The sequence below is a fragment of the Sylvia atricapilla genome, chromosome Z, assembly GCF_009819655.1.
Source record: "Sylvia atricapilla isolate bSylAtr1 chromosome Z, bSylAtr1.pri, whole genome shotgun sequence".
Classification (NCBI taxonomy): domain Eukaryota; kingdom Metazoa; phylum Chordata; class Aves; order Passeriformes; family Sylviidae; genus Sylvia; species Sylvia atricapilla.
This window is the reverse complement of record NC_089174.1, coordinates 87,788,035-87,814,335: the sequence shown is the minus strand read 5'-3', so window position 1 is coordinate 87,814,335 and position 26,301 is coordinate 87,788,035. Positions and strand designations below refer to the sequence as shown.

Here is a 26,301-nt window from a genome sequence, read left to right as displayed (position 1 = left end):
GCCTGGTGGAAGGCTTGCACTGCAATTAAAGGTGGAATTTCGTGATTTTGGGTACAGTGGGGAGGATGGGAGTGGAGGGGGAACGTGCTGTGGTACCCTGAATTTTGGGAGATGCTGGTGACATCCTGAATGCCACCAGTGTCACTGCAGTTACAGCCAAGGAGCAGCCACTGCTTTGAACATTTCCAGTTGAAAGCCTTGCTGTCCTCTGGCTGCATCCCTGCACCACAGAGCTGGCCAGGCTCCTCCCAGGACCATTTTCATCCAAAATCACGGGGTGGTCACTGCCCTGGGAAGTAAATGTGCTTGTGAATTTCCCTAAAGCATATGTGCTACAGATAGAGGACTCTGAAAACCCAGGGTGAAAGGACATTTTTGACTATTTAATTAAACCCAAAGGCTGTTTTTTAACTATTCATCATCAATCAGCTGTAAATGGTGGATATTGAGCATGTTTTTGACCCGGCTTATGCTCACCAAGGAGTGGTGAACTCACATGGATTTTGGGTGGAAAAGACGACAATGAAGGCAAGGTTACATCACAGCACTGCTAAAGGTTTTGATTAATTGAGAATTAGAGGAGAGAAGGGTAATTAATGCCAATCAAGAGGGATTTGCAGAGGGTAGCCTGGAAGGATTTCACTTTTGCAGTATGACAGGCTGTTTGGTGAAAGTCGTGCTGTGGGGACACTTGGCCCCTTTTTAGTTAAAAAAGGCAAAACTAGAGTCTGTAAAACCCCAATAACGCTTGCTTTAGTTAGAAAAAAAAAACCAAACTCTGCATGGCTGAGCTGTGTGTGAAAGGCTCATCCTGGTCAAGGATTTTTTTGTTATCCTGTGCAATGTTGGAATTTTTAAATCAATCATTGGTGAGGAGAGGAGTCCTGGTGGAGCTGATTTGGCTGGGTGATGTGGCCATGAGCACCCATGGGTGCTGGAGCCAGGCAGGGTGCTTGGGGCAGGGGTGCTGAGCTCCCTGCTCCGGGATGCTGCTGCCCACAGCTCTTCCAGGGAGATCTGCAAGTGAAGTCAAGTCACCTGTGTTGCCTTTGTCACCAGATTTTTTTTGTACTTCCCAGGGACTCTGCAGAGATTCTGGGAGCTTTCAGAGCATCCCTCTTGCTGGCAGGGGGTGGACGGTGGTGGTGAGCATCTTGCAGAGCAGATGAGGAAGGAGCATGTGCAGGGCTGAGCCTGAAAGGAGAGGAACTTGGTGCTTTCTGTGGGGCAGTGATGAGGAGCTGGGGACTGGCAGCAGCACGCTGGGTGCTGGCATCTCTTGGTGCTGCTCTGGTGCTGAACTCAGCTTTTTGAAGGGTTTGGTTAATTCTGCCGTGGAGCACAGGCTTTGACTCCAGGCTTAGCCCTGCAGAGGGAAGAGCCCTGCCCTGCACGCCAGGCTGCACCCAGCTCCCAGCCTTGGCAGTGCTGCTTCAGAGCCTCCCAGGGCCGAGGGTTCCTGTGCTCAGCCTGGAGAGGGCTGCAGAGAAACCCTGAGTGCTGCCAGCTCCAATTCACCTGGCGCAGCTCTCCCCTGGAACATCTCGGGCTGCTCTGTGTTTGTCAGGGTGGCACAGGTGACAACGCACATCCCCTGTGGATGGAGGCTTGCTGACCCTGCTTTTGGTTTCATTTCTTTCTAAAGGGTAAAGAAGCAAAGGGAAAATAAAAGTTGCTGCACTGCCCAGAGGAAATCAGGGTGCCACAGCCCAGGAGGCAATCGCTCCCCAGGCCAGGAGGGATTGCCTTTTTTTCCCCAAATTATAACCAGGTTGTTTATTTGCACTGTCCCAAAGCACCTGGAGCTTTACCTACTTTTCCAGCATCTGATGACTTACTGGAAGAGGAATTTTGCAGTGAGAGCAGGGCTGTGTGTGCACTCAAGACCTTGACGCTGAACTTGTCACTCCTAATTAAACCTGCAGTAACGAGCGACGCCGAGATGCCACGGAAGAAGTGGCGGGGGAGATGTTGGGAATACACGAGTTGGCTGTTAGTTACATGTAAGAAGACTATTGATCAGTCTTGGAAAACATCCTGAAATTCACAGTTAATTAAATAAAGCCTTCAAGGGTACCCCCAGAATTTCTGTCCTGGTGTCAGGGCTCGCCTCCAGTCCCCCAGTGCTCAGTGCCAGTTTTCCATCTGCCTTTGGTGGCGCGAGGTTGGTGCAATGATGACCTGGAGCCTTTTAAATGCCCCTTCATTAGAAATGCTGCTAATGAGCCAGTGGATAAATGCTGCAGATGCTGCTTGTCCGAGCACTGCTCAGCTGCTGTGACACTTTATGCAAATCATCATCGGAGTTAATTTGGGCAGGGGAATAAAATTCCGCAAGGAGAAATAGAGCAGATTTAGTGCTGGTGGGAGACTTGCAGCCATCCGTCAGTGTGACAGCTCTTCAGGGGGAGAGGAGAATATCCCCGTGCCTTAAAGGCATCAGTGAAGTGCATGGTTTGCTCAAATTCAGGGGACCCTGCAGTGTTTGGGGTTGGAGAGGCGCTCCCCAAAATTTAGGAGCCCTGCCTTAAGGGAGGCATTGTCTGGGTGTGCATTTGTGTGTTTGTCTAGGGTCCATCTCCACTAGCATGAGCATGATAGGGAACAGGAGAGGTGGTGTAGATAATACCCATCTTCCTTGGCTCTCCTGTTTGGTTTTGTAAGTTTTTATCAGCTCTGGGAAACCCTCAGTTTGCTCGTTCTCATGTTGAGGAATTAGAGATGCTCCTGCAGAGTGCCACTCTCTTTCCCTTTACATTTAACAGCCTCAGCAGCTTAGCACTTGCATTCTGTAGCTAAAAATGATGTTTTTCGTGCTTTTTAAGAAGGAAAACACTATTATTTTTCCCCTATCCCTAGTGCATGATGCTGTTGTAGTGTGTGTTCCCCACTCAGGGCTGAAATGATGATTTGCCAGTTCTTTAGGTGTTTGTGGGGATTTAGGGTGAGGAAGAAGCTGGTCTTTTGCTGGTCCCCTGTTTTGAGAGGATACCCTCTGGGCTCTGTGTCCTCTTTGAGAGGATACAGTCCGGAGTTGCTGGATTTGTGTTTTTTCCCCACACTGGGCAGGGGAGAGATGCACGACTCTGGGAGATCCCTGCTTTCCCTGTAGTGAGCAGGGACACCCTCTGCCAGCCCCTCCTGTCCCCTCTGAGGGTTTGCCAGCTGGTGGTACCCAGCAGCAGACAGAGAAGCCAGACCAGGAGGAGACACAGGGGTCAGCAGGTCCCGGAGTCACGGCACAGCTCGGGCAGCCCTGACCTAAATATCAGCTTTAGCTTGTCTGTCGGGCAGGGGAGAAATTGCTCCTGGGATGAAAATCTCATTCAGAGGATGGGAAAGGGAGGATTATGGTTTGCCATCTGCCTCGACGTTCAGTGTTGTAAATAATAATGAAAAAGGTAATGATCCACAAGTCCCTTAATGGAGATATTTTGCCCGGCTGCCAGAGCACCTCACCCGTGCCTTGCTGCGTCACGGGTGAAGCAGATTTTAATCCTGACTCACTGCCAAGTGGGGCAGAAGGGAGCTTTAAGGCTGTAGGGCACCCAGGAGAGCCACGGAGCTGGTCCCTTTCTGTGTCCCCCTCCTGCCAGCACACATCCAGTGGCTCTTCCAGACCCTGCTGCTTTGGGGACAGTGGCAAGGCGTGGGCCAAAAACCACCTCTGCTGGTGACCCCAGCTCAGCCCGGGTCTGTATTAATAAAAATTAATGAAGAGAATAATTAATGTTTGATTTAGCACAGAGGCTGAGAGAAAAGCTGTGGACATCCAGACAAGGGCTGCAAATAAAGTACTCTGGGTTGGATTTTTTTTTTTTTTAATAATTTCTGTAAGAGCCTCTTTAAATTATCTCTGGGAAATGATCTTTGATTCTAGTTTAAAAAGGAAAATCAAGAGCAGAAAAAGGACACCCAGAGTGTGTGATATGGCCACCTCTAATTCCAAGTACAGGTTGTACTTTGCTCTTACTTGAGAAGAGCGCAGTTTAGGAAAACTTCAGTTTTAATAACAGACAGCTTGTGAGTGAGAGCTGGAAGGTGGGTATTGGTCTGAGTGTAAGGTGCTTAACCATTCACAAGTTGTGTATGTAAATATAAATTTTCTTGGGAAGCCAGGGCTGAGATTTGTTCTGGTTTTTTTTGTGTGTATTTTTTGTCCTCTTTAAAAGCATCCAGCAATACTGGACACTGAACAATACACAATGAGGTTAGCAGCAAGCCCACTGCAAAAGGAGAAGAGTAGAAGTGTGCTTGCTTTGCAGAGAAAAATATTCAGAGATTTGCCCTAATTTCCACCTTGTTCTGGTTTACATTTGTGCCTTCACCTTTGATTTTTTTTTTTAATCACTGTTTCTGTTTTCAACTAAAGTCCTTTTGTAAGATTTTCATCACCTGTGTGGAAGAACCTTTGTCATGACATAGTGTGTCTTCACCTCTGTTGCTGAATTCCTGATGGTGAGGTGGTTGATGGTATTTTATTGCCAGTATTGTGGATTTTCTGCCCTGCCCTCCCTCTATCTGCAGTTTGTTGGAAGGATGCCCCTGGAAAAATACCCTTGACCCAGGAGCAATGAAAACTTCCCAGGGTCAGCTGTGAGTATTGACATTCCTGAAATAACTCAGGGGATTAAAACCCAGTAATAATAAAGATGGATTTGCTGATGTCCAGCTTGCCATGAAGACTTGCGACCGCCAAACGGCCCAGACGGAGCTGAGATCGCTGGTTTTTAATATTTTTTCCTTAATGGAAGATTACACAATTTTCTTAATGTAATGAAAATGATGCTCTGTCCACGGAGTTGTAAGTCCTTGCCTCAGAGCTGCATCTCTTCTCGCTGAGATGGAGCACATTGCCCAGAGCTTGCTGGGAGTGCCTTTGGCCAGCACTGGGGGCTTTGAAACACTGAAACAAGACCTGCCTCTTCTAATTTAATGTTGGTTTTAATCTGCATCCGCAGTGGCAGCCTGCTAAAATCTAAATCAAATCAGGAGGTGGGGATTGAATTTATTAAGCTTCTGCTTAAGCTGGGTGGAATAATACAAGAGACTGTGAGAGCACTGAATGGCTTCAGTTTTATTTGGGATCTGGTTAAAAAAAAAGTCACAAAATAAACCAGATTAAAAAAATATTTTTTTTTAGAGGCTGAGCATGCGGAGCTATTTCTAGTTAATTTTAGCATATTGTTTAAAGGCATCCTCGAGGACTGAAGGAATCTTTTTCTTGAAAAAAATAAGAGAAAATGTATGGAAACCGTGGAGTGTCTGGAGGTTGAGTGGTTTGCACAGGGCTGTGTCTCCTGAGCCCAAAGTCAAGTTAATCCTTCATTCCCAGTGCTTTCAGATGGGCCCATGTGCCCTCTCCCTCATGACAAGCTCCTCTAGAAGATGGAGAGGCTGTTAGAACCCTCAGGAACCCCTGGACAAGGCTCGTGGATTGTTAAAATGATGCTGGAAGTGTGATTATGGAATCAGCAGCTCACGGAGATGCTCTCCCCATGCCTGGGTGGGCATCTGCCAACGCCCTGGTTTTGGGGGCACGGTGACTGTCACTCGTGTGGGTTTATTTGTCAGAAAGAGGGGGATTTTGGGTTGCTTTTGAGGGGGAGCAGGCTGCAGAAATCAGGGAGGGGAATGCAGGGGAGGTGAGATTGGTGAGCCCAGCGTGACCCATCCAAGGGCTGCCCCCAGGCCTCCTCAGGTTCTAATTAAACCTTGTAAAGATGTACCAGTGACAAAGCGCCGCTATTCCAGCGCTGTGTGGTTGGCATATCTGGGATTTATGGGTCAGAGGGAGGGTTTGGATGGGGGTTTGTGGATAGCAGCCTGTGAGGGCTGAGAGCAGCAGGGAGGGGAGGGCGGTGGAAAAAGCACAGCAGGATGAATGGTGTTCCCCTTTCTTGGATGTGTGCGTGTGCACGCACGAGAGGACAGCATTAGAGATGCTTGGGGAGGTGCATTCACAGCAGGCTGTGCTGACAGCCCCAGGCCCTGCAGCAGGATGGGGAGCACTCAGAATGGGGAGTGCTGGGTCACTCCTGTGGCATTGGAAACACATCTGTCCTGCTTGGTGGCCCCAGAGTCTGGGAAATGCAGGTTTATTATTGTTATTGTTATTAAAAGTCTATAGTGCCATGGTCAGGGTGGCTGGTGGGATATGGAGCCTCCCAGCACAGCCCATGTGCTGGGGGCTGTCACCCCCTTTTGGGGTCTTACAAACACATCTGTCCTATTTGGTGGCCCCAGAGCCTGGGAAATGCAGGTTTATTGTTGTTATTTTTGTTGTTAAAACTCTGTGGTGCTGTGGTCAGTGTGGCTGGTGGGATATGGAGCCTCCCACCACAGCCCATGTGCTGGGGACTGTCACCCCCTTCTGAGACCTTGCAAACACGTCTGTCCTGCTTGGTGGCCCCTTGCACCTGTGTGTGTTTGTGCACAAAGCCTGGGAAAATCAGTTTATTATTATTACTATTATTATTATTGTTGTTGTTGTTGTTAAAATTCTATAGTGCTGTGGTCAGTGTGGCTGGTGGGATATGGAGCCTCCCACCAGAGGCCATGGGCAGTGGGTGCTGGGGACTGTCACCATCTTTTGGGGCCTTGCAAACACTTCTGTCCTGCCTGGTGGCCCCTTGTAGTGTATGTGTATGCACAGAGTCTGGGAAATGCAGGTTTATTATTGTTATTGTTGTTATTAAAACACTGTAGTGCTATGGTCAGTGTGGCTGGTGGGATATGGAGCCTCCCACCACAGCCCATGTGCTGGGGGCTGTCTCCCCCTTTTGGGGTCTTACAAACACATCTGTCCTATTTGGTGGCCCCAGAGTCTGGGAAATGCAGGTTTGTTATTGTTATTGTTATTAAAACTCTATAGTGCTGTGGTCAGTGTGGCTGGTGGGATATGGAGCCTCCCACCACAGTCCATGTGCTGAGGACTGTCACCCCCTTCTGAGACCTTGCAAACACATCTGTCCTGCTTGGTGGCCCCTTGCACCTGTGTGTGTTTGTGCACAAAGCCTGGGAAAATCAGTTTATTATTATTACTATTATTATTATTGTTGTTGTTGTTGTTAAAATTCTATAGTGCTGTGGTCAGTGTGGCTGGTGGGATATGGAGCCTCCCACCAGAGGCCATGGGCAGTGGGTGCTGGGGACTGTCACCATCTTTTGGGGCCTTGCAAACACTTCTGTCCTGCCTGGTGGCCCCTTGTAGTGTATGTGTATGCACAGAGTCTGGGAAATGCAGGTTTATTATTGTTGTTGTTGTTAAAACTCTGTGGTGCTGTGGTCAGTGTGGCTGGTGGGATATGTGCTGGGGACTGTCACCCCCTCCTGGGACCTTGCAAACACGTCTGTCCTGCTTGGTGGCCCCAGAGTCTGGAAAATGCAGGTTTATTATCGTTACTATTGTTATTATTGTTGTTAAAGCTCTGTAGTGCAGTGGTCAGGGTGGCTGGTGGGATGCAGAGTCTCCCACCACAGGCTGTGGGCAGCGGGTGCTGGGAGCTGTCACCCCTGGAGCCTCCTGTCACACCAGGGTGGCTCCTGGCCGTGGCTGGTGACAAATTGCAGAGGGTGGCCCGTGGGACTTCTTGCTGCTGCTGGAGCTGTCCCCAGATTCCAGCTGCAGAGCTGGAATCACCCCGTTCCAGGTGGCTCTGGGGTCAGTTTGTCCCTGCCTGTCCAGGCAGGGCTCAGCCCAGCCCCGTGTGCAGGTGGAAAACTTGCAAGGTTGCCAAGAGCAGCAACACCTTGTGTTTGAATCTTCCCTGAGCCGGGTACATCCTGATCCTTGGCTATTTTGGGCACTTTTCAGAGTGTGTCTGAATATCACTTTCTGCCAGCAGAGAGCTGGCACTGGTTGAATGCACAGTGGTGGGGCTGGTAGGGGTTCCATCTAGCCCCTTCCCCACTGCAGCCTTCCTTCTTCGTGGCAGGGAGACCACTGAAGGCTCATGAGGTGCTGGAGCTGCTGTGCTGACAAAATTCAAGTTTTTCACATCTTTTCCTGGCGAAACTGTTGTTCTGGGAATATGACTGTGTGGCTCCATTTAACATCTAAAGGTTCCTGCTGCTGTAGCTATTGAGCAGCTCTAAAAATAATTACCTGTGATAAAGTATAAAAAATCTATTGCTTTTCAGCTGCAAAGTGGGCTGTCAGGTGGTGGCTGCTGTGTTAACTCCTTGTGTGCTACAAAATGTTAGCTGCAGGTTGTGTGCTGGGGTTTGGTTTCAAATGAAGGCCAGAACCACCTTTGGGGTACTGGTGCTGCTGGATTTGCTGGGATTCCCCCCAGCCTCTTTTGTTTTGAGTAGGAATAAGATTATATAGCTCTCATTTCAAGCAACAGGAAGAACAGAGGAGAGAGATGCCCCAAAATTCCAGTAAATCACTGATTATTGGAAGGTTCTTGTTGGCTGTGTGGGCTGGATGAGTCCAGCACCAGCCTGGCTCCTGAGTCCAGCAGCCAAAATCCCTCATGGACACTTGGGCTGGGCCTCCCCACTTGGTGCCTCTAACTTTGTAGAAGCAAAAAAAGTTAAATTTACCCTAATTCATTAATTCATTTAAATCTAAGTGTGTCCTGGAGCCTGTTTGTGTGTTCATCTCCAGCCGAAGGAGTTTAGCTTTGTGTTGTCATTTGCCTTCCTCTGTCCTGGCCATGGGGTTGGGTCAGGGCTTGCTCTGAAAAAACTGCCTTGTTTTGAGCAAAATAAACATGTTTTGGTGCAGGGTCTGCTGGGGGTGAATAATTGTGTTATTTCATAAAAGCCTTCTGGAAGGCTGGTGGTTTTTTTTTTTTTTTTTTTTTTTTTTTTTTTTTTTTTTTTGTTTTTTTTTTTTTTTTTGGTCCCAGGGAAATTAAATTCCACGTTTACCTTGAGACTTAACCCTGCTTTGTTAGATTGGGAGCAAGCCAGTGTACACCTTGTCCAGGAGAAAAATAGACTGAAAAATTACACTTCTGGTCTGTAATTTACCCCAAGAACTAAAACCAGATTTTTTTCTTTTGCTAAAATAAATGGTCTAGCTGCATTGACTTTTCAATGAGTGTGAGACTGTATAAATGGAGAATTAATTTATTTCTCGTTTAATTTCCCGAGGTTTTGTCATGTCTAAACTTTTTCTTTCTTTTCTTTTTTCACCTCTCCAGCACACTAGGGTTTGGATTCCTGACCCCGATGAAGTTTGGAGATCGGCAGAAATTATTAAGGATTACAAAGAGGGAGATAAAAGCCTCCAGCTGAAACTTGAAGATGAAACTGTAAGCTTTTGAGTGTCGTTATTCTTTTTAGTAATTTAAAGCTTCGAATTAATGTGTGAAGAAGCCTGAGCCATCTCATAGTTCCTGTGAAGTGGTTTAAAATGTGTTTTATTGCCTTAACACTTCCAGCTTTTCCCTGCCTGCTCCCTCCCCAGACACTTGTGTTACAGTAGGTTCCGAGAAAAGCCCTTGACCTCCATCATCTCTTTTCATCTCCTGGCAAACTTGTAATATTCTGTTGATATCAGGATGTATTTTTTTTTTTTTTTAAATAGCAGCAGCACATCATAAATGCCAGTTTGTGCTTTTTGCTGCTGAACAAATCGTGGAGAGCACGGCTGGTGGTATCCACTCAACCTCGGGTACTGATGGAAAACCCACACACGCCTCAGAGGTGACTGCTGTGCAACAGCTTTCTCCACGCCTTGGTTTTTCCCTCTTGAGTGCAATCTTACATAAACCCCTTTTTTCTCTGCTTTATTTTTAAATAACAAAAGCTTTTAAAAGAGAAAAACCACAAAACTCATTTAAATGTAGATGTTTTCCAGCACGCGCTGGTTCCAAATTCATGAACAGCCCGGGCTGTAGCGTGTGCACAGCCAGCAATTAATCATCCCCAGAGCAGGACAGAGGCTGGGGAGGAGCAGCTGCTCTCTGTTCCACACAAAAACCTCGTGGAGTGGCACGTTGGGTGACAGCAGGGAATTGCAGATGAAGTTAGCCACGGCATTTGCATCAGCTGCAAATTCAGTTTATGGCACGGGAGCAGCCGTGCTCTGTGCCCACCATGAAGCAGGAAGAATAAAATACATTTTTCATGTAGAATTTCACCTAAAACCATCTTTCCTCATTGGGCAGGTGGGGTTTGCTGAGCTGTCTAGGGCGTCATCTGCTCTGTTGCCTAGATGAGTTAGTAGAGACCACCCACTAAAAATTCACATGTTCCGAGCAGGACGAGTGATTCTCTCCAAGACAGACATTTCTGCACTGTGGGGAGCATTTTCACCATATTGCCTAATGGGAAGATGGAGAACAGGAATGAGCTGTGCTTGATTAGGTAGTCCATCAAAACAGTTTGGTGTTTTTTTTTTCAGAGCAGCTCAGGCACGGACTGTTGGCAGTGTGTGAGTGCGCTGGGTTTGCAGAGAACGTTGTTAATGTTGGGATCTGCACCCAGTGCTTGGTGCTGGTGCTTCTTCCTGGCTTGGCCTCAGCTGCTTCTGTTGTCCTTCCCAGTTTGCTCTTCCAGCATGGGGCAGCTTTCTGGAGAGGATAAAGGGTGGAGGATGCTTGATGCCTCTTTACCTTCCACAGTGATGAATCTTGATGAGGAGGTGTGCAGATGCCACCCTGCAGTCCCTTGGAAGCACCAGGCACAGAATCATCATTTTGTCATGGAATGGTTTGGGTTGGAAGGACCTTAAAATTTATCCCATTCCACCCCCTGCCACGGGCAGGGACACCTTCCACTGACCCAAGGTGTTGCTCCAAGCCCCATCCAACCTGGCCTGGGACAGTTCCAGGGATGGAGCAGCCACAGCTGCTCTGGGAAACCTGTGCCAGGGCCTCACTACCATTACAGCAAAGAATTTACTCTTAATATCTTACCTAAGCTTACTGTCCTTCAATTTAAGGTAATCCCCCCTTGTCCTGTCCCTGCAGGCCTTGTCCCCAGCCCCTCTGCAGCTCTTCTGGAGCCCCTTGAGGCCCTGGCAGGGGCTGGGAGCTCTCCCTGGAGCTTCTCTTGTGCAGCTGAAGAGCCCCAGGTGTCCCAGGCTGGCTCCAGAGCAGAGGGGCTCCAGCCCTGGCAGCATCTCCGTGGCCTCCTCTGGACTGGCTGCAGCAGCTCCACGTCCTTGTGCTGTTGGAGGCAGGGCTGGAGGCTCCTTTCTTCAACTTGTGCTCAGGCTGCCAAAGTACACGTGCTCCTGTTGCTGAGCATTACAACCCCATCCTCCCTTCCTGGCTGAGATCTCCTGCTTGTTTTAGTACTTGGGCAGGAATTATCTTTTTCCTCTTTAATCTGGATATTTCCCTGCAAACTAGAGGGGCTGAGGAGTCCTGCAAGGTCTCATCTTTTTTTACAGCTCAATTCAGGATCAGCAGCAGCATTAAAGTATGAGGAGATGAAAGGATTGCTAGCTGTTGTAGGTAGTAGCTTAATGAGTGTGTCATAGTCGTGGTGAAACATAGAACATCTCATTTTGGGATTGTGAAAGAGACCCAAGGTCTCTGGGAGTGCCCTGTTTGATGCTTTCCTGTATTAAATGCTGCCTTGATCTGTGTCATGTTGGAAAGCTCTAGCAAAGGGCAACAGCACTTGTGTGCATCAGGTTGGGGATGCCCAGCACATGTATCTTCAGGGGATTCAAAGCTGCAGAAAGCCTTTTGTTCCTGACAGCCAACACGCATTACCCAGCTGTTCAGTGCTGCCTTTTGTCCTTGTGCTTTAAGTGAATCTTCATGGGTTTTGTGGTTTCTGCCTCTGCTCTGTATGCAGGAGTACCCCCTCCGAATGAAGAGCTGACTTTTAAATATCACAAGGCATCCCTGGTGTGTTTGCCATTAAGATGTGAGACTGAGTGCAAACTCTTGAAAATTGGCATTGACAACGTGGAATTGGAGGATAAAACCAGCCTGAGGTTGTCAGACGTGCTGAGGGAGCCTGTCCTCATGCACTTGGGTCAGCTTTCTTTGTGCTGCTTGCACGGGCAGTGATTCAGTGCAGTGACAGTGGTTTTGCTTGGAAACTGGGATTCCTCGCTTCTGCTGGGAGCATCAGCCCTCCTTTCTGAGGCACCCTTGGGAAGCAGCATCATTGGCAATATTTTTCCCTCCTCTGTTAAGAGAAAAAGCACAATTTTTCTTTAGTTGATGGCTCTGTTGGTGATCTGGGGACGTGTCAAAATTAACATAAGGCTGCCCATGTGCCAGCTTCAGCAGCATAACCTGGCTCCTCAGACACTTCAGCAGCAGGGACTCCGTGCTTCTCCAAGTCTTCCCTGCCTCAAGGGGTGTCAGGTTTCAGGCAGAAAAGCAAACTTCAATTAAAAATGAACTGAGAAATTGCTTTGATGGTCAGATCATGGTCTAGTTGGGAACGAGGCTGCTCCTCCAAGAGCGGGAAGATGCTTAGATCAGATGAAACTGTGGTTTCTGTACAGTGCCTGTCACTGCTCAGAGGTGGCTGTTTGTCCCAGGGATGACTCAGGTATGGCCAGGTAGGTGCTTGTTGCCCATCAGTATCCACCAGGACCACGTGGTGGTCAGCTCAAAGCCATTTCCAGAGGGGTGACCTGGCACCTGCCATCCAAGTCCCTATAGCATTTATCATCAAGGATGATGATTTCATGTAGAGCAGGGCGTGTAAGTATCTTTACAGCAGCCAGAGTTACACCTGGAAATGCGACAAGCCATTAAAGGAGCTGCTGTTGGTGTTTTTTTTTTGCATTCCCGGTGTGTGTCTCTTCAGCTCTACGAATATCCCGTCGACCTCCAAGGGAATGAGCTGCCCTTCCTGCGCAATCCAGACATCCTGGTGGGGCAGAACGACCTGACAGCCCTCAGCTACCTGCACGAGCCTGCCGTGCTGCACAACCTCAAAGTCAGGTTCCTCGAGTCCAACCACATCTACACCTACTGTGGTGAGTGTCCAGACCTCACGTTCGGCTTCTGAAAGGTTGTGGGGACACAGGGAAACCCCTTGAGACCATAAACCAGAGGCTGCAGCCTGGGCGAAGTCTGAGGGAGGTGGGTTTAGGTGGGAGGCATGAGTGTGTGTCACGGGGTGTAAAACCAGAGGTGGTTTTTGAGGCCTGGTGCACTGTGAACTTGCTGAGCTCATGGTCCACCTGCTCTTGGTGGGAACATCTCTTCAGGTGAGTTTGAGGCCAGCCTTGCATGTGCTTGGCAGCCTGCACAGGGAAAAAAGTGGGATTTAAAAAAACAGTGAGCAGCAGCATGCCAGACAGAGTGATCCTACTGAGGAGTGTCCACAGCAGGTTTTCCTCCAGAAAAAAAGCAAAAAAAAAACCACCTTCCAGTGCTGTCATTTCCATCCTTTTCTTCATGGCTTTGGGAATCACGTAACTCCCAAATTCAGAGCAGGAGGAGGGCAGGTGTAAACTTGGGTCTGTGATTTTTGGGGAGAGTGCTCCCTAAAAAGGGAGCTCCCAAAGCTATTCGGGGATGGACAGCAACAAGTTGCCACTTGAAAAATTAAGAAGAAAGGAAGGCAATTCATGGAATCTCAGACTTGTTAGGATCAGAAGGGGTTTTAAGGATCATCTCATTCCACCCACTGCCATGGGCAGGGACACCTTCCACCACTACACCCTGTCCAGCCTGTCCTGGGACACTGCCAGGGATCCAGGGGCAGCCACAGCTGCTCTGGGCACCCTGTGCCAGGGCCTCCCCACCCTCACAGCCAGAAATTCCATCCCAAGACCCCATCTATCCCTGCCCTCTGGCCCTGGGAAGCCATTCCCTGTGTCCTGTTAAAGCTGGTGTGTACAGCTGTGGCTGTGCTGCAGTTTGGTGTTGTGGAAGAAATGCTTGGCAGGACGAGATGGCTTTTTAAAGCAGTGCCCTGGAAATACATATCCTCTGTGGCTCTTAGTAATGTTAACTTTCAGCATTTAATGGTGTGCAGTGTTGGATTACTGGCATAGCTTGCAGCCTTTTGCAGCTGCAAAAGGCCGTGTGCCTCCAGTCACCTGCTGTCACCCAAAACCAGTGAAGTTTCATGAGGACAGCTTCTCGTGAGGGTTTGTGACCATCCTGAGTGCAGCATTAATGCAGACACAGGGGTTTGGGTTGTGTAGGTTCAGTTGCAAAGCTGTGCCTGGCTGCAGCATACCTCGTGCTTTAGTTATGAAGTGGTTGAGAAGGGCAGGAAGGTGCTTGTCTGAAGGGAGGAGAGCCCTTCAGCGTGGTTTTTGGTGAGTAAGGGAAAACTGGCAGGTGACCCGAGCAGAACCGGGAAGCAAACAGTCAGGAGCAGGGCTTGGGGAGGTGGAGCAGCTGGGTCAATGTCCTGCAGGGGCAGGTGATGTGACAGTCACTGACCTTTGCCTGTCGTGATGGGCTAAATCACACTCCTGGTGTGTGCTACAAGCTGGGTGTTCCTGTGCTCCTGTAATTGGAGTGTGCCAGAGCCCTGAAGCAGCTGAGCTGGGAGCACAGCACAGACCCCTGGAGCTCCTGGAGCTCCTTGCAGGGACATCTGAGACCTGCCCGACCTGAAACTCCTCAGAGTTGGAGCTTTGTCAGCATCTGGGTGCAGAGCAGCTCCCTGGAAGCACCACGTGTGGCTTGGCCTCTCATTAGCTCCCAGCTCACTGCCTCCTCCGGCGTGCCCAGGGCTGGAGAGGAGGCAGACATTAAAGCCTCAGAGCAGGCTCTGGCATTCCTTTCCTGTGATTTATGTATATCGGTTTGATTTGGGTACATTCTTTGTTAGGCGTTTTTGCTTGCAACTCAAGCCAGGGGAAAACCCGGGGTGTGTGTTTGGGTCTAGCAGAGCTTTGGTGGCACAAGAATTGCTTTTCTGTAGTGCTGGCTCAGGCTGTATTGATGTCTCCTCACCCCTCCTGCAAAGTCTGTCTTCACACAATGGAGATTATTGTTTTTTTTTTTTTTGCTCTTCTCACCACTTTTGTGCATCTCCTTTGTAGCTGTGCAGGAGATTACTGCTATTGAGGGAGATGCTGAGATAAGAATTCCGAGCCCTTCCCCATTCACTGCTCACCTTTCTTTGTTAACCCTCAATCACTGTATTTTAAAAACCTCATTGAAACAACGAACACAAGCCCTGAAAACCTTGAAATATCAACTTCCTGTTTGGTTTGTGATGTTCCTGCCTGTCTGTCTGCCCTCAGGTATCGTGCTGGTGGCCATCAACCCCTATGAGCAGCTGCCAATCTACGAGCAGGATGTCATCTATGCCTACAGCGGCCAGAACATGGGGGACATGGACCCCCACATCTTTGCTGTGGCCGAGGAAGCCTACAAGCAGATGGCCAGGTCAGTGGGAGCCCAGCCACGGGCCAGGTTTGGGTGGAAAGGGGGCAAAAATGCCATTGAACGCTCCGGATACTCAATGAAAGCAAAGTCGTGAAAGAGAGCGTGCTGGATGGAGGTCAGGTGTTTCTAATTAATTCTGCCTAATGGCTTCAGCCCATTATTGCCCCCAGGCTGGTGGGGATCCCTGTGGTCCTCAGGAACTCAGGGGTTCCGTGGAGGATCCCTCTCTTGTTGCCTCTTGGATGAGTCTCCTGGAAGAAATTCAAAGCGCTCTGCAAATGCCATGTTTAATGGCTTAGAGGAAACCACGTTTCAGATAATTCGGTGAGATAATCAAACTAAATCCAGGAGCTAATGTTAGTTGTTGTTTTATGGAGACACTGGGATTTTGGGTTAGGTGGTGACTGGCAGATACTTGGAGATATTTGTGGATCCCTCAAAGCAGTGTCTTTACCAAATGGATATGGTGAGAGTTTTACTTTAGTTATTTCCGTGCTTGTTGTGTTGCTGGGGACAAATGTAGGATTTTGTTCTTGACAAGTAAATTGTGATCCAGAAAAGAGTTGGAGAGGAAACTGAAAATTGTTGTACCAGAGATCATTTTATTATAGTTGTCAGGACTCACACAGTGTGTTTATGTTTGCTTCTGGATTAGCTGAAATTTTTGTACAGCTTTGACTTTTAATAGCAAGAGTAAGCAGTGAACCATTTTCCAAGGGTTACAACCTTCTTTCTGCTGTGTCTGGGTTTTGGTGATGAGTTAGGATGCATTTTTAATAAAAATGAGCCAGAGTTCAATCCAGAAATGCATCTGGAGGAGCACTGCCATGGCCAGAGATCAGATGGATTGTACCCAAACTGAGCCCAGCCTGCAGTTTACTCCTGCAAGTTCTTGTGCTTTGGGCAAAACCACTTGGAGAAGAGTTCAGGAATCTGGGGAGCTGCCTGTGGAAAGGGGAAGGCTTTCCCTGTGTAATTCCAGACTGAACAGCAGGCTGCATGGTCCTTTGTAGAAGATGCCAGGGTTTTGCTGACCAGCGTGGACAGAAACTGTGAGTTTTCCGGGGAAAGTGTCTAAAATATAAAGCAGCAACTCACTTTTCTCCTGAAGTCTGTGCTGGGGAAGACACGCTGCTCTCCCACACCCCTGAATAATTTTGCAGGCAGTGGGCTAACAGCTCTAGCCAACAATGCTTGTCTCTGCTTTCCTCTTTATCAGAATAAAGCTGCTTTTGACAACAGCTCATAATGGGTGACTGCTGTCTCTGGGTGGTTCAGACCGCTCTGTTTTCAAGGGGAAGGGAAAATAACCACCTTTAGAGCTCTTAAGCAAGGTGCTCACTGCTCTGTGCTCCTCTGGTGCTCTCTGTTTTGGGCTGTTATTATGGTAATTGCAGGCTTGGGTACAAAAGAGGGTTTCAGACAGGGCTGAGAAGGAGGTTGGGACATGGATTATAGGAATCTACCTGGTTATTTGAAATGTGCCTTAAAATGTAGCACGCCGAGTTTAAAGTCTGAGCCCTCCTGGGTGGGTGTTGTGTTCTCTGCAGTTTGATCCGAGCTTTTCCCTCCACGCTGCTCCAAGGTGGAGCTGCTGGAGCAGAGTGTGTGGATGGCATAGCTCCTGGGTGATGGAAAAAGGGCATTGAAAAGGACTTCTTTCTGCCCTTTTTTCAGCTGAAATGCTGACTCTGTGGGATGCCTTGTGTCTGCAGCTCAGCTTTAGTCCTTCAGGGTGAGGTGGGATATGGCTTGTTAAACCTAAACTGGTGCAAAAATATCACTTGTTTTGCATTTCAGCTTTTATGCAATTGGATTATGTCTGGTGCATCCGTATAGATCAGGAATAAAACTCAAGCCTGCCATCTCAGAAGGTCGAACTTGCAAGGTGATTGGGAGCAGGGCGCAGGAGAACAGTCTGGCCAGTCTTCTGGGTTTTTGAATATTTTATTGCCATTAGTGGCTCACAGCACGCAGGGAAAGCACAGTGGAGGGGATTGAGTGGATGGCAAGGGAAAAGGGCACAAAACTTAAAATGCTCTGTTAAATGAGAAAAATTGGAGGTAATTAGATTTTTATTTCCCTGAGCTTCCAGCGTGCAGAGACAGGGTGCCAGGGCAGAGTGTAAGGTGGTTGGTGAGTACAAGTGTTAGTGACTTGCTCCTGTGCTTAGTCACTGCCTCAAGCTCAGTGCCCAAGAGGTGGGACTGGAGGCACCCTCACCTTTTGTCCTGTCATCAGAAAATACCAATTTAAAAGAAAACAAAGAAAAAAAAAGGAGAAAAAAAAAAAAAAAAAGCTGTGGGTAGGCTGTACAAGGGGGCTGCAGAGGGTGTCTAACAACACCTGATCCCTTTTTTGAGTCAAAATTGTTCATAAAGCACCTGAACACCTACAGTGGTTTCAGTGTGCATTGAAACTCCCCTTTAAGTTTGAGCTTTTCACAAAGAGGATGGTTTTGCAACACTTGCACACGAAACTGCTTAAAAAAACAACCAAACAAAAAAAAGGGCAAGTGATTGAAATTCATATGTGACATCCTCCAATTTTTACAGTGACCAGCTCTTTAGAAACTCCTTAGATACCTTGTGTGGGACCAAACACACTCAGTTCACTGGAACAGTGTCGTTTTAAACAAAATGAGCAGCATGGAGTTAATCTGCTCCAAGTGCTGCTGCTGGAGGCGGTGGAGTCAAGTGTTGGGCAGGTGGAAGGATGGGTTATTTATTGATTGGAGGTGGCTGTGGGTTGGAAGCAGTGGGTGCCCTGGGACACGGATTGCCTGTCCTGGAGAAGTGCAGTGGGGTTTGGGGGGCTACAGAAGGTGTTTGCCCTCCTGGGAGCAGCCTGAAAGCTGTGCCATGGTCACACAGAGAGCCAGCACAGCCGCTGTTGCCCTGGCTGATTCTTGCTTTTCTTGCAGAGGAACAAAAGAGCCCTTGTGTGCCCACATCCTGGCTCTGGTTTCCCTGTGTGTCATCGCTCTGGGCAGGAGCCTGGAGTCTGGCAAAAATTCCCTCTTGAAAACCTGCATTTCTGCTGCAGTCAGCCTGGCCTGAGCAGCACATGTGGCCAGCACTGCTGAGGCCACACGTCCAGTGCTGGGGACAGCTCTGGGCCCCTCAGGACAAGGACACTTAAAGAGCTGGAGTGTGTCCAGGGCAGGGAGCTGGGGAAGGGGCTGGAGCCCCAGGAGAGGCTGAGGGAGCTGGGAAAGGGGCTGAGCCTGGAGAAAAGGAGGCTCAGGGAGGACCTTGTGGCTCTGCACAAGTCCCTGACAGGAGGGGACAGCCGGGGGGGTCGGGCTGTGCTCCCAGGGAACAGGGACAGGAGGAGAGGGAACGGCTCAGGATGGGCCAGGGCAGGGGCAGGGTGGATATTGGGGAAATTTCTCCATGGGAAGGGTGGTCAGGGATTGGCAGGGGCTACCCAGGGAGGTTTGGAGTGTCCATCTCTGGAGGTGTCCATGGAAGGCCTGGATGTGGCACTGAGTGCCCTGGGCTGAGGACACAGTGGACATTGGGCACAGCTTGGACTCGATGGTTTTGGGAGGGCTTTTCCAACCTTAGAGAGTCTGTGATTGATGCTCTGACCCCTGTCCCTCTCCATGGATGTGACCCACTACTTGTTGCCAGCTCCGTGGAGGAAGTTTGGATGGTGACAGTGCAGCACCAACTTCCCCCTCCCAGCCTTTGGGAGCTTTAGGTGTATTTTTAGTTAGATTCTCCCTGTCTTGTCTGCACTCCATTTTAATTCATCCCAGCTCAACTTGTCAGTGTGGTCACCACGTTTTCACGTGATGCTGGGCTGGGTCTGTTAGGAGAATCACTACAGTGGGGATATTTGTGTGGCTTTTCTGTCTTTGGCCCTTGTCTCTTCCTTTTGTACCAGTTGGGCTCGTTCTGGACACAAGCAAGGGGTTGCTAGTCCAAATCAGGTTTCTTAATGCTTTTGGATTTTGTGAGGTTTTTTTTCTTGGTGTGTTTTGTTTGGGTTTTGTTGCTGTTGTTTTGTGGGTGGGGTTTTTTTTTTTTTTTAATTTTTATTTTAATTAATTAATTAATTGGCGTGTTTATACTTTTTTTTTTATTTAAATAAACCCCAAGCACTATACTTAATAACATACAGAATTGGACAGCACTAGGGGAGAGAGGCATGTGCTAAAGCATGGAGCAGGTAGCAGAGGCGATCTTCTCCAAATCATAAATCAAATACTCAAAGTTTTGTCAACCCCTTCTGTGTGTTTTCTCTGTGGCACCTCTGGGTCTCGCTGTTGTAGGAATATAGGAATGTGAGGTAGGAATATAGGAACATTATCTTCTTGTGGGGGCCTCTCACCTGGTGTGACATGGCAGCAGCCCACCTCAGGTACTGAACACCAAGGAGGTCCAGTGTTCAGCTCTTATTGTGACAGAGATCTCAGGTAATAAAAGCTTGTGGAAGCCTCCTGAGAAATGCATGGACTGGGTCAAGTGCCGTGGGCTTTATTCCCTGGTGCATCCATCTGGCTGATGCTTTCACAGGTGCATCCCTGCAAAGCTGTTCCATGTGGCCAGGCAAAAATATCCTGGGTCTGTTTCACATGAAACTGCTGAATCCAAATTGCAGAACGTTGTGGTTTTCTGCCAGGAGCGTGGAAGGGCTCTGCAGACCTTAACTGACCCTTGCAATGTCAGTGGGAAGGTAATTGTCCTGGTGACCTGTTGCTTAGACTGGAGGTTCCTCCTTCCCAGCATGAGGATCTGCTCACAGCGTTGCTGATAGTTCCTGCAGAAGAAATAAAATGAGAAATGCAGGAGTGATTTGATGGATGAGTTCAACTTCTGCGTATCTTGTCTGAACTGCAGCTCAGTAGGTACCAGATAACCCCTGGTGTCTGCAGTTCCAGCCGAGCCCAGCATCTGGTGTGTAATTCCTGAATTGTAAATGGCATGGAAATAGGGTGTCCCCTCCCTTCAGCCCCACTGCCACATGCTGCTTCTGTCACCAAGTGCTCAAACACTTGGGCTGCAGGCAGGTAACTCTATTTAGCTTTCCATTTTTATTGGAAGTTGGTGCACCCAGGCTTTTCCCTGTCAAAATCGCTGCTCCCTGCAGCCACAGGGGAAATGTCTGTGTCCTGCAGAGAGGCAGGTGCCACTGGGGCCACCTGAGGTGACAACTGCTCTCTTTTCTGCCGTGGGGGGCAATGCTGGAGCTGGAAAAGAGCAGAAATTGCAGCAACAACCCTGCACACAAGCCAATGGAGTCAGGGAGGGGATGTCCTTTCATAGTACTTCAGATTTCAAGCTTTTACAGGGTGATTTAAAATCATACAAAGAGAGAGTGGATCGGAGTTAAAAGAGAGATTAACCCCCGACAGAGACGCAAGGGGAATCAGACTGGCGCGGTAAATAAGGCTGAATCCTGTGTTCTATTAAAGGCAGGGAAGGGTTTAGTCTCCAGGGGAATGAGGCTGGGTGGAGGGTTGCAGGGAGCTGTGGGGCTGAGCTGTGCTGCGCCTCACCAGGGCTGTGCAGCAGGGATCATCCCCAAAATAAAACTCTGGTCTAGAAGGATGAAAAATAAGAGCCTTGGATTTAGGAAGTTGTAAAACTGAGGGGGTTCTTTTCTGCTTAGAGTTAAGAGTGGGATGGGGTGAAGGGAGGAGGTTTTGCAAGGGCTGTCCCATGAACATGCTGGTGCTGGTGTAAGACCTCAGGCATTGCTTTTCTTCTCCCGAGATGATATATAGGAAAAAAAAATAAAAAAAATTGGGAGACACTCCAGGAAGTGTTTCCCAAGAACTGGAGGAGAGACCCTCTTGTCTTACTTGTTGTGGGAGGGGAGAACAGAGATACTCTGGGGATAAGTGGGAAATTAATGAACTTCTTTTAAATGTAGTTTTTCTTTTCTTTTTTGGCAATTTAGAATAAGGACCGTGCTATTTGCTAGCAGTTTTAATAATAAATGAGACATTCCTTATAGAAAAATCATAAATACTCATAAATGGGACAGAACTGGCATGGGAAAGCTTAAGGTAGAGAAAGGCCAGTGCCTTGCTGAGAGTAATGACTGTGTGTGTGTGAAATATCACTGACCAGGAAGGAGGGATAATAGCCTACCTCGGACATGTGACTACTGCTGTGATGCAGGAGGACTGGTGGAGCTCTGAGGGGAGAGAGCTCTAACACCAAATATCATTAAACATTCAAAACAGCACTTATGAGTGTCCTGGTTTAGGCCAGATTTGGGAGGAAACCTCTGAATGGGGTTCCTCTGGGGAGAAAACCCAAACGGCCCCACCCCCAGCTGGTCTGGGAAAAAATAATTTCCTCAGAGAAAAGTGGAAAAAACTATTTATTTAACAAATAAAATGCCTACGAGCATGAGGAATGAAAAAAATTAAACAACAAAATCTCTCGCTGCTCTGAAGAGGGGTGGCAAACTGAGGAGGTTCTCACCAGAAATTAGTTTCAGTCTTTTTGGTGCTGGAAAATGCTGAGGTCCAGGCCCTGGTGGGCCATGGATGCCAGGTTGGTTTTTTTTTTTTCTTTTTTTTTGGTTTGTTGTTGTGGTTGTGGTTTTTTTTTGTTTTGTTTTTGTTGTTTGTTTTTTTTTTTAATGGAAAAAACTGTCAACCCAGGACAATGAGGAGCTCATAATTATAATTACATCAGACCCCAAAGAATTATGATGGGCCTTGCCTACCTCCCAGTCACTTCTTGCCACCCCACATCCTCAGTAAACTTCTGGCGTTCTTGGGTTGGGGAACCCAGAGTGTGGTTTCTGAAAATGCCTTTCTGGGGCTTTCCTGATGTTCATCAACTGTCGTTAGTCAGATGGCAGCATGGGAGTTTTCCAAGCAGGAGTAGATTAGGATGGTGGTCAGTCAGAAGGACCTTCTTTCTGGGTCTGGCATGGGGTGGAAGAACAACTGACGTGTCCTCCTGGTGCTCCAAAGCTGATCTGCTGCTGGCACAGCACCTCACAGTTCCTTCCTGTATGTGGTGCTTTTTGGGAGGACGCAGTCCCAAGCCTCCTCCCCCTGCAGTGCTCCAGCAGCTTGCAGGTGTCCTGGGCTGGAGCCAGGGATGCTCTGTGGTGTGATCCCGGCACAGAAAAGAACATCAGGGTGCCAGAGAGCTGAGGAAACCGGCTGGGTGCGTGTTTTCATTGGGAACAAGACACAAAAGAACTGCTGACCTCGTTTCCGTGAGGCCGAGGGGCTTGTGTTCCCCCCCCATGGGGTGTGCAAAGCATCAATGCTGCGAGAAGGTCATCCAGACTGGAGACAGCCCAGCAGAAACGTGGAGCCCTCAGGGCTTTCTGTGCTGCTGGAGGGGCATTTCCAGCCTTTGGGGGAGAAGGGGGAGGCCTGGGGGGGCTGGAGCACCTCCTGGAAGCACTCTGACCTCTGCAGAGACTCTGTGATCTGCTCTGTGGGGCTTGGTCTTGGCGTTAGGAAGCTGGTGGATGGGTGTTAAGCAGTGTGGGATGGGGGAGCAGCCTTACCTGCCTGCATGAGGAGGTTATGCTGCACCTTGCCTGGTCTGAAGGCATGGTGCTGTGTGCTCATCTCTGGAATCCCTCCAACCTCCCAGGGGAATCCTCCAGGTCCTGCCCTGGAAAGATCTGCTGTGGGAATTCTGGAAACTTAGATCTTGGGATTTTAGTGTATAGTGATGTGTGTGAGTCAGGATGGACGATTTTGGGTGTTGGTTAAGTCCTTCTTGTTCACCTTCTTGTTCACCTTCTTGTTCACCTTCTTGTTCACCTTCTTGTTCACCTTCTTATTCCTTCCTGGGTTTGAGTGGTTTTCTGTAACTGGTTGATGGAGTCTGCATTGCAGACTTCAAGTAGTTAGTTACTGGGTTTAAAATGAAAATAATTTAGGTGGCATTTCATAACTGGGCGGGTTGTCCTTGAAAAGACTCTGTAGAGGCAGAGAGGTAAGCTGTTTTACCTCGTGTCTCTAGTTTGCTAGATTGAGCTCATGAGTCTGTAAATGGATAAGATATAATAAACAGCCAAGTCCGAACTTCAAATCTACCTTTCCCATGTTATTCATCCTGACCTTGGCAGAGAAGAGGAAACCAGAACTGTAACGATCTACCACAGAGTTTTCCACCCAAGCTGAAAGAAAAGACTTCCCCCATGGCACCTTGCAACGCTGTGTAATCTGCCCCAGTCTCCCCATGCCCCTGTGTTGTGGTTTGAAAACAAACCAAGTGAGAGGCTCTAAGTCAGAAATACAATTTCATGAGAAGAAAAGGAAAAAAAAAAGATAAAATAAATGCAACGATACAAAAATAAAAAAGACCACTGACAGAGTCAGAATACAACCTGATCAGGGTGATGGAAGCAGTCCAGGTGAGGTGGTCTTCCTGAAGCAGTGATCTCGTAGAAAGATCTGGTAGCTCTGGTCCTCTGGGAATCCAGTGGGTGAGGGCTGCTTCTACTGTCCCAAATCCCAGCTTATATCGAGGTGAGAATGCTTGGCTCCTCCCCATGGGCGGAGCATCTCACAATGGGATGATGAGTCATCCAGGAGGTCCTTGATGGCCCATTAAAGAGAGATAACTCCCGGAGGGAGTTATCTATGAGTCATGCAGAAGGCACTGATGGGAAATGAACTGAAGATGGTGATAGAATACATCCTAAACTACAACCCGGGACACTCTGGTTCTCGTGGTTTCCTCTTTCCCCGTTTCCCCCGTGGTTGTGGTATCCCTGGTGGCCAGCCCCATGTCCCCGATAGGTCACTGCCCTTTTCCCTGCCCTCTGTCCTGCCCCTGTGCCCTCAGACCACTGGTTCCTGATCTCTGTTTAAGCCTGTGCACAGCACATGGTTGGCTCTTTGGTCCCTGATTCCCCTTTGGTGTGCTGGAATAACCTCACTGTAACTGATCATACAAAGGGCCTTCTTGGATCTCTTGGCTGAGCTTTGGTGTGTGTGATGTATGGACCTGACTGCTTTGCCTGAATCCTCCCCAAGCTTTTCCACAGGAGATGATTATTGGGAAAGAGGTAGGAGCTCCACCATCTAAAATCACACTGCCACATTCATCCTTGCCCATTCTGGGCCAAACTGCTGCTTTTAGGCTTTTTCCCAGCAACTGAGACACTGAAGGCCACATTTTCTCTTTGCCTCCTTGCTGAGACCCCAGGTGTGTGTGAGCAAATGGGCTCCAGAACTGTGCAGGGTATCCCAGGGAATATCCCAGTATCCCAGGGAAAGCATTGCCCCCAGAGCATCCCAGAGTCATAGAATATGCTGAGCTGGAGGAGACTCATCAGGATAATCAAGTTCAACTCAAGTCCTCCTCTTCAGAATCCAACCCTTTTTTGTGACCAGAATGTATTTTGAAGCTCTGATGTGGGTGTAGATTGTTGTTGAAAACAATATTATTTCCCTCCGCTGGTACATGCCACCGTATCAAAAGTTATCCCTGTAAAAAAAAGAAATTATCTATGTTAAATGTAGTTTTTTGTGTTAAAAAAAAAAAAAAAAAAAAAAAAAAAAGATAAGGAAAGGTTGAAAGGTTGTATAGGGTAATCCAAGCCGTTTGTGAAAGATGCAGTGTAAAAAATGACCCAAATGAATGTGTGGTGTGTGAAAATCTGTCTTTATTGTGCTGCTGGCTTCAGCAGCTGCAGCATAAAATGTGCATTTGCAGCTGATATTTGAAAATGCAAACAGAAAACAAGTCCTTAAACATTCTTGTTCGACTAAATGAAAAATATCTTCTTGGGTTTCTCTGAGGGAAAAGTGTAACTAAGTTGTGGTTTTCTGTTTGCCTTGAGTGACAGTGCCAGGGATTCTAAAAGCCCAAATTAGAGCCAACAAATAAAAGAAGCTGCTGCCACTCTCAGCAGTGATGCTGCTCCAAATTCCAGTTATCCCACAGAAATGGGAACAGCTTCTGGCTTCAGAGACTGTTTCAGAGATGGCTTTTTTCTGTACTACAGTGCTACAACACTCTGATTTTCACCTCCAGAGCAAAACTTATGTTTGTTCATTTTAAAGCAGAGTTGCACTGTTTCAATTTTTCATCGCTGTCACTAGCACTTGAGGGATGCAATCCAGTGGTGATTAAATTATTGCATTTTATATTTCTAACAACACAGTGCAGTAGCAATGCTCGTTCTTAGCCTTTGCAGCATTGACAATGGAGAAATGCATTGGGGCTTTTTGTGGGTGTTCTCACTGTGGTCAGGCCCAATTCAAGCTGCAGTACTTAAAGGATTTTTAATCTTCAGATTGCTTTATGAACACTAATCCTCCAAGCAACCTGAAAGAAGTAGGTTAAATATGATTTTCATGGTGGAGAGACTTACTGACTTGTTCCACGACACAGAGAATTAGTGTCAGATCTGGGATTAAAGCTGGAGTGACCCCTGACAATTATTCACAGGGTCTGGCTCTGCCTTCATTTATTCTAGATCCTTTTTCCTCCTGTAGAAGCTGTGTTTTTAGTGCAGCTGGTTTTTCTCTCATTGCAGAGACTGGGATGAAGGTGTGCAGTTAAGCTGCTTGTGCCTGTGGTGATTTTCTGAAGGGATGACTATGAAAACAAATCCTAGATGTTCCAGGTTCCTTCTCACGGGTTTGGATTATTTGCTTTAGAGAAAGCTGACTTTGGAAGAATTCTGACCAGTGATATCTGTCTGAAGAACATTTGGGGTATATTTGTCCTCAAATACTGTTTCTGAGCAGTGTTGCTGAGGGTGTAAATACCTGTGCTGAGGTGTCCCCTGTCTCTTCTGTTCTCAGGCAGAGGGGTGGTGAGAACCATCCCTGGATTCAAACCCTTTTTTTATTGCAGTGGCTCGACCACCCCGTTTTCTGAAGTGAGGATTTTCCAGGGATGGCTTAATTAGATAAAGTGATGGGAGCTGCACATCTGGCAGTGCCACACCTCTGATTGCTCTGATGCAGCAGAGAGCTGTGTCCAGCTGGAGGTGTGGATGCTTCTCCCCACCTTCCCCAGGCTGTTTGGAGGCTCCTCTGAGGGCAGCAGTGTTCTCT

The 26,301-nt window shown here is 48.1% G+C and overlaps 1 protein-coding gene across 1 annotated transcript in view; it reads left to right on the top strand.

The window, feature by feature from the left end:
* Positions 1-9,113: 9,113 nt before the first annotated feature.
* Positions 9,114-26,301, top strand: part of MYO5B (myosin VB) — a 124,527-nt gene continuing 107,339 nt past the window's right edge. Inside the window, exons 1-3 of the mRNA XM_066339599.1 lie at positions 9,114-9,266; positions 12,739-12,910; positions 15,146-15,290. Coding sequence (XP_066195696.1) covers positions 9,114-9,266; positions 12,739-12,910; positions 15,146-15,290 — 470 coding nt within the window. The remainder of the gene's footprint in view (positions 9,267-12,738; positions 12,911-15,145; positions 15,291-26,301) is intronic.